We start from the raw sequence: 14,059 nt of genomic DNA on the forward strand, positions 1-14,059 counted from the left end.
TAAAGATATTTTGACTAAATGAAGTGGTGTGCCACATTCCTTGAGGAGCTCCATTATTATAAAGAAGTTAATTTTTCCCACATTAACAAATTTTAGGCAATTCTAATAATTCCCAACAGGAAATCACTTTGTAGAGCTTTACAAAGTGATTCTAAAGTTCATATGAACAAATGAAGGGTAGAAATATCAAGAAAAAACTCTCAGGGAAAAACCTTAAGATACAATAAATAAAACTGCGTAGGTGAATGAATGAATACATTCAATACTGTTATTAAGTGTATACACAACATTCCCAAATTAGTCTATACATTCTCATTGGGGTTTTTTTTCGGCCTTTAATATATTTTCTACTAAAACTCAAGCTGTTGAAACAAAAAAAAATTTACTGGTTTTGTTATTACAAAAAACAAGTGAGAAATTTTAATTCACAAAGGATGAAAACACAGGACACTGATCTTACTGTACATACAATATTACAATAAATTGATTAGGTATAGACTTTACACACACACACACACGTACTTTGACAGAAGAAACACAGGACAATATTAATCACTGATATTTCCATAACGACTGAGAGAAAGAACATCACTGATTGGAGTCTAATTGTTTTCCTGGCACACAATCACTATATAGACCGGTCTAAATCATGTGGTATTGTTAGGGATATCTTTAGGCAAACATTACTTGTTTTTTTTTATGTTAAGCTATTTTCCAGTTCATTGGGGAGTGTAAAGTTACAAATATCTAAGTAAATGTAGAAAAGGAATACTATAGAACTATAGCAACCAAATCAGCATGGTATTGACATAAAAGCAGATACATATCAATGGAACTGAACAGAGAGCCCAGAAATAAACCCACACCTATATGGTCAATCTATGACAAAGGAGGCAAGAATATGCCCTGGGGTAATGACAATCTATTTGATAAGTGGTGTTGGGAAAACTGTTCAAATTCCTGCAAAAGAATGAAACTGGATCACGTTGTTATATATGTAAGAAGAAACTCAAAATAGACCAAACACTTACATGTAAGACTTGAAACCATAAAACCCCTGTTGGAATGACTATCACCAATAAGTCAACAAACAACACATGTTGGTGAGGATGTGGAGAAAAGGGAACCCTGTGCACTGTTGATGGAACTGTAAATTGGTGCAGCCACTATGGAAAACAGTATGGAGGTTCCTCAAGAAGCTAAAAATAGAACTACCATATGACCCAGCAATGCCAATTGGGTATTTATCCAAAGAAATCCAAAACCCTAATTCAAAAAGATATATGCACCCCTATGTTCACGGCAGCATTATTTAAAATAACCAAAATATGAAAGCAACCCAAGTATCCATCAGTAGACAAATGGCTAAAGAAGATGTGGTACATATACACAATGGGATACTACTAAGGCCACTCAAAAGAATGAAATTTTGCCATTTGAGACAACATGGACGGACCTAGAGGGTATTATGCTAAGTGCAATAAGTCAGACAGAGAAAGACAAATACCATATGATTTCACTTGTGGAATCTAAAAAACAAAATAAATGAACACAAAACAGAAACAAATGCAGAGAGAACAAACGAATGGTTACCAGATGGGAGGGGGGTCGGAAGGATGGTGAAAAAGGTGGAGGAATTAAAATATACAAATTCAGCGACAAAAAAACAGCCATGGCATGTGGAATCTAAAGAACAATATAAATGAACAAGTAAAACAGAAACACTCATAGATACAGAGAACAGCCAGAGGGGAGGAGGGTTGAGGGACTGGGTAAAAAAACATGAAGGGATTAAGAAGTTCAGATTGGTAGTTACAAAATAGTCATGGGGATGTAAAGTACGGCATAGGAAATACGGTCGAAAATATTGTGATAACTATGTATGGTGCCATGTGGGTACGGGAGATATCAGGGGGAACATTTTGTAAAGTACGTGAATGTCTAACCACCATGCTGTATATCTGAAACTAATACGAAATAACATTTAATGCAAACTGTAATTGAAAAAATTTGTAATTAAAAAAAGGGGGAAAGAAATAAACTCCTAGAGGTGTTTGCCAAACCAACCAACTAACCAACCAACCAAACAGTCATAGGAGTGTAAAGTACAATGTAGGGAATATAGTCAATAATATTGTAATAACTACATATGGTGCCAGGTAGAGATTAGACTTATCACGGTGATCACTTTGCAAGGTATATAAATGTCTAGTGACTGTGTTATACACCTGAAGCTAATATAACACTTATACAAACTGTAATTAAAAAATTAAAACAAAAGTTTAAATGTACAAAAGGAAAGGACATTGCCCTATTAGATTCCAGAATATACTGTAGAGCTACAACAAAGCAAAGCTGTGTTTATGCAAGCATAGACAGATTTAAGGAACATAGCAGAGAGTCAATAACATAATGCCACATATTTAGGCATTCAATATATGAGATTGGAGTAATTTCAAATGGTGATGAAATATAATAGTGTTGAAACAATTTTGGGGGGGGGAGTAGAAAATCCACCTTATAATGTTTGTAACAATCTAAGGCTAAACATTAAAAACATTGTAAGTTAATTTAAAGAAAATTCAAGATAACATTTTAATAACCACAGAGCATGGAAATTCCTCTTTAAAAAGCCTTAACACACAAAAGCCACAAGGAAAAATCAGATAAACTTTATAAATGTAAAACAGAGGTCATTGTAAACACAGCAGAATTATAGTGAACTGGCAACATGCAAAACAGACAAGGACATTACAAACATATAAATTTTATTCAGATATATAAAGAGCTCTTATAAATCAATAAAAATAATAACAAACCAGTATGAAATTTGACAAAGGGCATAAATGAATAAAGGTTTTGCACCATTTGTTATTTAGAATAAGGTACATTTGAGTTAAATAGTTCACTCTATCCACCAAGCTCTTGGAATCATTTATTTTTTCCTGTGGGAGCCTTCTAATCAAAAAGGCAAAGAGAGAGGTAAAGGAAACAGTGAGAGATGTAAAAAAAAAAAATAGTTCTGAATGTGTACACGTAGAATACTGAAAGGAAATATGCCAACATATTTTCAGTACTTGTTTCTAGCTAATAAAACATAATTCTCACTATTTCCATTAATTCATTAATATTCTTCTGTAGGTTTACCAATGCAGTGAGGGATAAGAGCAGATAAATAGGAGGGAAGACAAAATACTACCTGCAGGTTACATAATACCATCGTTTTTATTTTCTTCAGATAGTTCTGAATTTTAAAACTTTATACAATGAGCATATATTTCTTACATGATCAGAAATAGATCTCTCAGACAGAAAGACAGATAGGCACACAGACAATAGACACACCCCTAAGTAGATAGATATATATGTAACAAGACAGGCAGATATGTAAAATCTTGGGAATGAGTCAGGGGCTGCTACATATGTCAAGTGTTCTTTTCCCTCAGGCATCAGATGGCCAGGAAGGAGGACAAGAAAGAAAAGCTCTGGGGTTAACTAAAGTCAGCTGGAGAGAAGATGCAAGTACTAGTTGCAAGATAAAAATTACATAAGAAAAGACACACGTACTTGTGTGAAGGAGAGAAGGCGTCTGGCATTTATTATTTTTTTTAAATATATATTTTATTGATTTTTTACAGAGAGGAAGAGAGAGGGATAGCGAGCCAGAAACATCGATGACAGAGAAACAATGATCAGCTGCCTCCTGCACACCCCCTACTGGGGATGCGCCCGCAACCAAGGTACATGCCCTTGACCGGAATCGAACCTGGGACCCTTCAGTCCGCAGGCCGACGCTCTATCCACTGAGCCAAACCGGTTTCGGCTGCCTCTGGCATTTATTTACTGGTTTATTTCAGGCGATGCAAGGACACACATCTGATCGTCATTAATGGGAACTGCCCTGTGGGAATCACAGGTCATGTTTTGCAGCCAACAGGTTCTCGCCCTTGCCTTCCAAATGGGAGCCGGCTTTGGGTGGTGAGCATGGGTAATGGGGTGGCAACGTCACATCATTTAGCTTGACCTGCCAGGTGTGCTCAACAACCCTGTAGCACATTGCGCTTCCCATGCTGCCCAGCTAGGAACACGCGCAAAGGAGAGAGCAGCTCATCAGAAATCCCGAGTCTTTAGCACATGCTCGTGAGTGTCACAACAGATGAAACTAACATAGAGCAAATCCAGAATTTTTTTTTTTAATTCCTAGGATTGGGGAATATATATGGATTAAAGAGAAAGAAGCTGCTGTTTTCCAGCCAAAAGGTGATCCATTTTTATGGCATATTATTTCTCCCTCGGGGTAAGGCACTGACCGCTGACCTTTCTCATGATACAGCAAACTAAGTGACAAGGCCAAGAAGGGTCAGGAGTATTTGAGGGAAATATTCTATTCCTCCTTAGAATTAAAAAGCAAAGCAAAACAAAACTAAACTAAAAAGCAAAAAGCCCTCCTACTCATTTTAGTAGGAAAGAGACAGTATTTAATTAGTAGTCCTATGACAATGGGGAGGAAATGACCCATATCTAACTCCAAAATAAATGCTAGCTTGCACAAAGGTACATACTAAAAAGTGAGACTAAAAAGGAGACTAAACACCAGTAGAGATGACTAGAAAACTGACCTCAGCTTCGGTGAGCCTGCCTAAACACATCAAAGGAAACACATACAGGAAAAGGCTGGTGGATTTAACAATATAAAAATGTAAAACTTCACACGATCATTAGTGAGTGCAAGGATCTCAATAGCTACTGACAGGAATGTAATAGGTAGAGACATCCTTGACAAAATATCTATCCTGAAGCAAAAGCCAACAGAAGACAGAATAGTGAAATACTAGAAACATCTGCATTAATATAAAAATCAAAATTCTCACTACAGCCATTAATTACTTAATGTTCTTCTGTAGACTTACCAATGCGATGAGGGATAAGAGCAGATAACAGAATATTAGGAAAGACAAAATACTACCTGCAGGCCTTATGATATCAATGAACTTATAGAAACTATCAGAGAGGCGGTGAAATAGCTAGCTATAAATAAAAATCAACACCTCTCCTATACACAAACATTCCACCATAAAAAAGACCTATGAAAGGAATACCCCATCTACAAAAAAAAAATTATCATAAAGATTAAATTCTCCCTAGTATAAAATTAGCCTTCAGCATGATTTCAATCAAAATCAAAATGCACAATGTTAAGAATTTGACAAAATGATTCTGATGTTTATCCAGATGTATAAACAGGTGAGAACAACAAAGGAAAACTAGACAAGAAAGAGCAATTAGATATTAGATATAAAAAAATGTATAATAAAACTATAATAATTCACATAATACCAGGCTGGGATCAGTAGTAAAGAGGCGTATCAAAAAGAGAGAATAGAGGATCTAGAAATAGATCCAAATAATGTGGCTATTTGGCATGTAATCTATAATAATAAAAGCATAATATGCTAATTAGACCAGACGACCTTCCAGACGAAGCCGGGGCTGCGAGGGAAGCCCGGCTCCCGGGTGCCAGAGGGAAGCCGGTGCCAGCAGCCGGGGGAAGGAAGGCCTACTCTTGCACGAATTCCGTGCATCAGGCCTCTAGTAAATAATAATAGTGCTTTACTAGTAAATCAGTAGGAAGAAATGCATGATTGTGAGATAAAAGGATCTTTTTGGGCCCTAGCCAGTTTGCTCAGTGGTTAGAGCATTGGCCCTCGGACTGAAGGGTTGTGGTTCGATTCCGGTCAAGGGCAGGTACCTCGGTTGCAGGCTCGATCCCTGGCCCTGGGGAAGGCAACCAATCAATGTGTGTCTCTCACATCCATGTCTCTCTCTCTCTCTCTGTCTCTACCCTTCCCTTCCACTCTCTCTAAGAAAAGAAAAAAAAAAGTCAATGGAAAAAAATATCCTTGGGCAAGAAGTAAAACAACAACAACAATTTTAAAAAAGATATCTTTTTGGGGAAAAATAACCTGAAACTCCTCAGCTCACTCTATCACTGATTCGCTTCTCCTGGTAGGAAGAGGTGGCAGGTGACACACCTGTGGCCCGTAAGACATGAGCGTGAGCTTCGGGAGGAAGCTTTGGTTTCGTGACACCAGGAGCCCCAAGCCTTCTTCCTGCCTGGGAGCAGGAGGCACGCGGAGGAGCGCGGGAGGACAGAGGCGAGGAAGCCCAGGTCTGTAAGGGCACCGCGGAGCTAGTCTGCACTCGGCGAGGGGGGGGGGGCCTCCTTCTCTTATTTGTTAGCCAATTGAGTACCAACTGCTCCTAGTGGAGTGTTTTATAATCTTGGAAAGAAAAACACTATCCGAAATGTCAAGAAACCCCCAAATCCATAAAGGAAAATGCTGATTTCATCTAACCTAACAACTGTTTAAAACTTATAAACAAATAAACAAACATATATATATATATATATATATATATATATATATATATACATACACACATACATACATTTAAAAGGCAAATGACAGAATGGGGAATATCTGAGACACACACACAAGGCTAACTGACATAGAGAGAACTCGTATAAACAAAACCAAAACCAAACACAGTTCAGTGGCCAAGTCGGCTCTTTGTGAAGTAGCCCCGGGAGTTACCCAGCAGCACTCTGCCTCTCCGTGCCCCGCTCTGTTAGCAGAGGCTGTCCTAAGCCCCCCAGCTTCAAGGAGAGAGGCCCTTGCCCCCACCAGTGAGTTAGAAGAGCCTCCGACCATCAGCAGGCGTATTTTAAACCCACTGCAAGCCGTAACTATGGATTCTAGCATTTCCTCTCCCAGGAATTTAGTCTACAGGAGCAAGCAAAGTTGTGTATAAAAGACAAATGTAAAGAATGTTCATTTTAGCATTACTTTTAACGACCTGTCTCACAGTCTCAGCGTGCCTCCGATTCACAGGAGGCCTTATTAAGACAGAGGTTGCTCAGAGTTTCCGACTCAAGAGGTCCTGGTGGGAAGGGCTGGGGGATCTGCATTTTTAGAAAGTTTCTAGGTGATGCTCATCCTGCTGCTCTGAGGAACAGACTCTGACAGCCAGTGATTTGTAACATGACTGTCTCCAATTCTATTCCTGTACTTGTTTTTCTATTTCATGCAGAAAACCTGATCCAAATCTATCACAATGGCACAGGGAGAAATCCCTGGCCTTGTTACAACCTGGCAAACATATTCTAGGTGACATTTTTGATGAGGAGAAAACTCTTTGGGCAACTACACTGTAAGTTCATATCTTCTAACCTCAGCCCAGAATTGCTAGTGAGATTAATATGGAATTTGACACGGTAGGCGGGGGAAGGGAACCTTACAATTACTCTACCCCTCCAAGCAGAGGTATACTCACGGCTAATGTCACTGCCTCGTCCCTCTCCCGTGTGCCCCAGGCTGTCACAGCCCTGGAACTTGTCAGTAACTTGACAGGCGGACAACACTAGAAGTAGCAAAGTAGTAACTTTTCTAGCTGCTAACCATTTTTATCCTAGGAAGCCGGAATTTTCCTTAAACTGGCATCCTGCCATGAGTTGAGAGCATTTCGTGTCTCGTTATAATACTTGCTCTTTATTGTTGCTGTTACTTGCTTCTATTCTATTTCTATAAACTACACTGCAGCTTAGAGTGGTCTAGGGCCGTGGTCGGCAAACTGTGGCTCGCGAGCCACATGCGGCTCTTTGGCCCCTTGAGTGTGGCTCTTCCACAAAATACCACGGCCTGGGCGAGTCTATTTTGAAGAACTGGCATTAGAAGAAGTTTAAGTTTAAAAAATTTGGCTCTCAAAAGAAATTTCAATCATTGTACTGTTGATACTTGGCTCTGTTGACTAATGAGTTTGCCGACCACTGGTCTAGGGGGAAGGACCTGGGGTTGAGCCTCAGGTCATGTGAGTAATATTACTTGCCCTCAGTGCTGATATAATTCACTTCCTTAGCCCAAACTTCTCCCACTGCTCCCTAACTGATTTACAGCCTCCTTCCCTCATCCCAATTTACTTTCCCAGCCTTATTGACCTAGTTCTCCTAACAGGAAGTCTTGGGTTTCTCCAAATATCTACTGTGCAGTCCACCCTTATTCTTTTTTGTTGTTGTTGTCAATCCCGCCTGAGGATATTTTTTTCATTGATTTTTTAGAGACAGTGGAAGGGAAGGGAGGGGAGAGAAGAGAGAGAGAAACATCCATGTGAGAGAGAGACATCCATTGGTTGCCTCCTGCACATGCCCCGGCTGGGGCCAGAGATCAAACCTGCAACTCAGGTACATGCCCTTGACCTGGAATATAATCTAAAACACTTCAGTGTGGGGGCCACCGCACTAACCACTGAGAACACCAGCCAGGGCATATTATATATACCCTTATCCTATGTAATAAAAGGCTAATATGCAAATCAACCGAACGGCAGAACAACCGGTCACTATGACACACACTGACCACCAGGGAACAGATGCTCAATGCAGGAGCTGCCCCCTGGTGGTCAGTGCACTCCCACAGGGGGAGTGCCGCTTAGCCACAAGCCAGGCTCATGGCGGGTGAGTGCAGCGGCAGTGGTGGGAGCCTCTCCCGCACGGCAGCGCTAAGGATGTCCAACTGACAGCTTAGGAGTGGGCCTAAGCTGTCAGTCGGACATCCCCTGAGGGCTCCTAGACTGTGAGAGGGTGTAGGCCGGGGCTGAGGGACCATTCCCCTGCCAGTGCACGAATTTCATGCACTGGGCCTCTAGTTTTTATATAAATTCTATTTCCTCTCCTTAAAGTTCTTCTCCACCCCATCCCTTCCTCATGAATTGCAATCCACACTTGAAACAAGGCACACTGCTTCCTCTGGGAGGGCCTAAGGCATTTAGGAAGGCCTCTGAGCTCCTCTGTAAACCCCGCCCTGCTTACATCATCGGCCCTGACTACAATTATTTGTGAGGGCTCTTATCTCCTGCCATAGTGTCAGCTCAAGGACTGAGACCACGTCCAGTTCAACCGCGAACCTCACAGCCCACGCAGCACGATGCTGTGTAGGAGCTCGGAGTCACGGGAAACCTGAGGAAGGTACGCTCCACACCTGGGCCTGCAGAAATGCAAATGCCCTTTCACACTAATGACTGGATGTGTCATCACGGAATGAATGTCCAACATTCAAACTCGGGACATAAATCCTGAAACCGAACCACACATCAGAGTTCCCAGCGCAGGTTTTAAAATAATACGCCAGTAAAGCGCGCGTTCCTTACTTTGAGCTGCAGCCGCACCCTGGCCAAAAAGAACTGCCAACAGTTTTCTCTGGAGTCCACCATGCCCAGACCACGAACTTCACCGCGGATTCCAGAAACAATCTTGTCCACATCTTCATCGCTGAAGAGATCGGGGATGTCTCCTGCCCCCAAAGAAGTAAGGAGTGTTACTGAAAGATCCTCACCATTTAAATGTTAGGTATGATTTTTTTAATGATCAAAATGATTTACAATACACGGTTCAGCTTAAAGGACAAAGTCCGACTGTGAAAATCAGAAATGCCATTTTCTTCTTTTTGCATTTACAGAACACACGACACCCTAAACGCGTGCCCGTAGGAACAACATTTACTCCACTGAAGGCCGCTCCACGCACCTCACCTCCGTGAGCACACCGAGAAAGCGGTGCACCTCAAATCAGTTAGGTTTATAGGCTTCTCCCCAAAGGCTGCCCCGGCATCTCGAAGACAGATGCTCTCTCTTTAAAGTTCACCGGAACCACAGACCATTTGTCATTGGGGAAGATCTTTCAAGAAAGGTGTTGGTTTAATCACCTGATGCCAGCAAGTCATTAATCAGCACGAGGAAGCTCTCATCTAGAACCTGGGCATCTGTCAGCAGGAACACAGTGGGCCTGTTCTTGGCTCCGGTTCGGATGAACAAATTGGCCAGATCTACCTGTAAGGAAAGGAGGCCATCACTCATGTTTTGTTAAAACGCTGACGCGACGTAGGGAGTCTGCGCGCGAGCGCTGGGAAGGACTGAGCGACTCTCAGAGGAGAGCTGCCTGGGGTACGCGCCATCTGTTCACATGCTCTTTCCTCTCTGGGACCTGCTAATGGGGGCAAACAGCACGACATCACCTCCAGGCCTGGCATGAGTGTGCGTGGGTCACGTCTGTGGCTTTAATGGTGCAGAGGGATGAAAGCAGGCTGCTGCTGAAGGGCTCCATTCTGGGGGAGTGGACATGAACTCGGTGATGCCTCAGTCGGGCCATCCAGTGTAGGGACATTTCTGCTCATTTCGATGACGACTGTCTAGTTCATTGAAAACACTTTTTGTTTGACTATTTCGTTTTGTTTAGTAATATTGAAAGCATGTGCTTTGGGGTTTTATGTTTTAAAACAGCCATTTACCACAAACTCTAAGTACTATTTTGTAGGTATGGTGTGATTAAAAAGTCAAATTTTAAAAACACATGCATTCCTTCAGTGTGTTTCCATGGAATTTTATTGTCATGATCTTCACCAAAGTGGAAAGAACCCATTTGTACTTGTAAAGGCGGAATAAAAAAGCAGAAGGTTAAAGACAGGTGAGTTTCTTGAATGTATTTCCATTGCATTTTAGTGTCATAACCTTATTATCCCACGTGGAAGGAATCCCTGTGCACTTACAGAGGCAGTATCTTTGCCCTCCTTCACCCAGGAATGTTAACCGTGCTGAATATCAGGTGTGGTCAATGCAAAGGAAGCAGGTACTTAATAAAATATTTTCTGAGCCTGGTCTATAGGCTTAGACACCTATAACCATCCATAGACATGTACTATGCCTAGTTTTGACCATGAAGGAGAAAAAGCCAAAGGGATTAAATTAAACTCTCTAAAGGGATTTCCCTCCCGCTCTGCGGGGTGGGGAGGCCTTGGCCAAATCTGGGAGTCAGAGCTGACGAGGGGAGGAGGCCCACCGCTTCCACTCACCCGGAGTTCCTGGGCCCCAAAGCCTTGGGTCAGGGTGAGCTGGAAGACCTCCAGGCTGCACATGTGGGCCGCCAGCCGGGACAGGCTCTGCTTGCCGCTGCCGCCCACTCCGATGAGGAGGGCATAGCCCTGAGGCGTCCGGAGGATTCGGCTGATGCGACACCTGGTGGAGAAAAAGTGCCCCCACCGCAGCGGGAAACCTGGGACTAGGGCTGTTTTACTTTTTAGGTAAATATTTAGACACTAAATTCCAATTTTCCTTTCAATCTTTCAGTTCTTATTCTTCTGTTTTCCCATCAAAGATGCTGCCTGTGTCTGCCCTCGCAATGTTCGCCTAACAAACCGTCCTCTGCTAATCGCATCCTGGACTCTATTACTGCTTAAGCACACTCCTCCAAAACTCGAGAACACACGTACAGGTCTTTGATCAATGCCTCGGGTTTGATTAGCAGATACGATCCCACACTTCCCACCAGCATCCACGCGTGACAACGTCAAAGGGAGAATGTCTTTGTGCCGGAAACCTTGGCGGTAGATTTACTTTGGAAAGAATGGATTTGTTTAGACCACCAAACCTCGCACAAGCGATTTACTTCACGCAGGTTAAGCAATCTCCTCTTTCATATGATTCTTACTTCCTTCACACCAAAGCTTTCCCCGGGCCTCAAACACTCTAGAAAATTTGCTAAAAATCCTTCAGAATCACCAAATTAGATTTCCAGCAAGGCCAGCTAATCCCTTTGCCCTACATTATTGAAGAGATTCTGAATGCTGAAGCTGTTGATATTATTGCTACATTTAAAAACAGGAATAAGTTGGCTTTACCATGATCTAAATATGGGTTTGGTTGAAGAAAGACATCATAATTATGTTGTAGATACTAAGAAAAACAACAAACAAAATATAAACATGGATACCAAATGCAAAAAAAAAAACAACAAAAAAAAACACCCAAAACTGGACACCATGGTGCTAGCTCGAGGTTGCTTTTCTGAAATGAATGGAAACTTCAGGCCTGAATGGTCCACACAGATGGTTTTTTACAGAGCGCTGCTTGAAAAAATTAAGCTGGGTTGGGGTCACTTAGACTAGGACCAGCACACGAGAGCATTTCCTGAAAACCTTCACTAATTGAAAGGATGGGTTTTTTACAAGCTCAGCCAACCCTTGGATTTTACTTAATGTGACCACACAACAAAACCACCTTGGGAAAGCAGTAAAACTGCTCTGACACGAGTGAAACCCCAAGTTACAAAGAGGGTTTTCATGTCATTTCAATGTACACTTGGAGGTTTTGTACCTCACAAGACTCTCTAAGCAGCCACGGCCCTTTCTACCACACCCGAGGACACACTCTGAAGCCATCTCTGACTCAGGAAGTCAGCTTGGAGCTCAGATTCCCTGATCAAAGAAACAGCCTTCCGTTTCAGGCCCCTGAGGACTCCCTGTTGAAGGGTTACATGGAAGACTCCCACAGCGTCAGCGGGAGGACCCTCTAGCCTGAGACCCCTCTCGCCTGAGACCCCTCTCGCCCGAGCCAAGGCATTCAGATAGTCAGTGTAGACTTGCCCCACCAGACACAGAGTTACTAGTAATTCAGTTACCACCATGGTCATAGATTCTAACTAAAACTGGGAAATCAGGGTATTACAACTGCAAAGGGATCAATAAAACAATCAATACTTAGCATGCTTAAAATGTGGAGGCCTCAAAATTTTTCTTAGGCACTGTGGGCTAAGCATTTTAAAGAGTAACTCTTTTCAAAAACTGAATTCCCCACAAGTTTTGGTCTGTTTGGATGTCCTTCCTCACATACTTCCTTCTTTCTTGACTTACTTTTAATCATGATTTCATTATTTTAATCTTTGCCCAAGTGTTACTAACTGAATGGTGTCCCCTCCAACTCATATATTAAAGCTGTACCTCAGAACATAAGCTTATATGGAAACGGGGTCATTCCAGAAGTAATTGGTTCAGATGATGTCATTTTAGAGTAGGGTGGGCCCCCTATCCAATACAACCGGTGTCCTTATGAAAGGGAATTTGGGCAGAGACACACAGAGGGAGAATGCCACCTGAAGAATGGAGTTAAGCCAAGGAGCTACCAGAAGCTAGGAGGGAATTCTGGCCCTTCTGACACTTTAACTTCACACTCTTTGCCTCCAGAACTGTGAGACAATAAACATTTACTTTTCTAAACCACCCGGTGTGCGGCATTTTGTTACAGCAGCTCCAGCAAACTAATACAGCCAGTGAGACATGAATGTGACTAGGAGAACAGCATTGGCCGAAAAGTGCAATCGATGGAATCCCACACAGCAGCAGCCAGGACAAGCTGCTCAGACAATTCAATACATCACGTCATTCCCATGCTACATATCTGTCTGAAAGTGTCTTACTGAACTTAGAGTAAAATCAAAACATCTTCCTTTCGTTACAAGGAAGCACCCTGCATAAGTGAGACCCAAACCTGCCTCTCCAGACTGGTCATATATGCACACACTGCTCCCCTCGCTTTCCTGCAGTCATAACCCTCTTTCTGTTTCTGAACCTTCAGGCCTGGGCCCACAAGAAATTTGCCTTCTCCCAGAATGTTCTTCCTCCACATCTGTCCATGCCTAGCTCTTGCTTATTGCGTTGATCTCACCTTAAACGTCACCTCCTCACATAGATACCCAGTTCCTCTTTGGGAATCCGCATATTTTATTTCTCAGAATCAACCCATCCTGTTTCTCAGTGTGACACATCACTTTCTGACACTTTTCTGCTTGTTTGTTCATGTCCTTATACATGTCCATCTGAATCGCTAAAATGTAAGCGCACCTGGAGAACGGACTGGACCGTGTGCTGCTCCATCCCCAGTACCTACAATATCTGCAGATGGTCCTATACTCAGTGCACTGCACGAGGTGCGCAGTCCAGGAGGTGAGCGAGAGCCTTGTCAGCCAAGCTCTAGACCAGGACACAGGCCTTTTCCTAATGGTCCGCCAAGAAAACATGCTCTTCCCCCTTTCTTCCTAATTTGCACAAACACACTGAACAGACTGGCAATGTTCCTGTTGAGCACGCAGTCGCCACTCCCTACACATGCTTAATCGGTGAAAATCAGTTTACGTCCATCCTGTCTCTGCCACTTAGGGACTTGATGACTTTGAAGG

At 42.5% G+C, this 14,059-nt stretch overlaps 1 protein-coding gene across 1 annotated transcript in view; it reads right to left on the bottom strand.

Moving 5' to 3' along the window:
- DNAH11 (dynein axonemal heavy chain 11) overlaps nucleotides 1–14,059 on the bottom strand; it is a 200,692-nt gene that overhangs the window by 83,184 nt on the left and 103,449 nt on the right. Inside the window, exons 52-54 of the mRNA XM_054726107.1 lie at nucleotides 10,898–11,064; nucleotides 9,759–9,878; nucleotides 9,205–9,347 (exon numbers count right to left, since the gene is read on the bottom strand). Coding sequence (XP_054582082.1) covers nucleotides 9,205–9,347; nucleotides 9,759–9,878; nucleotides 10,898–11,064 — 430 coding nt within the window. The remainder of the gene's footprint in view (nucleotides 1–9,204; nucleotides 9,348–9,758; nucleotides 9,879–10,897; nucleotides 11,065–14,059) is intronic.

Source organism: Eptesicus fuscus, chromosome 14 (assembly GCF_027574615.1).
Source record: "Eptesicus fuscus isolate TK198812 chromosome 14, DD_ASM_mEF_20220401, whole genome shotgun sequence".
Lineage (NCBI taxonomy): Eukaryota > Metazoa > Chordata > Mammalia > Chiroptera > Vespertilionidae > Eptesicus > Eptesicus fuscus.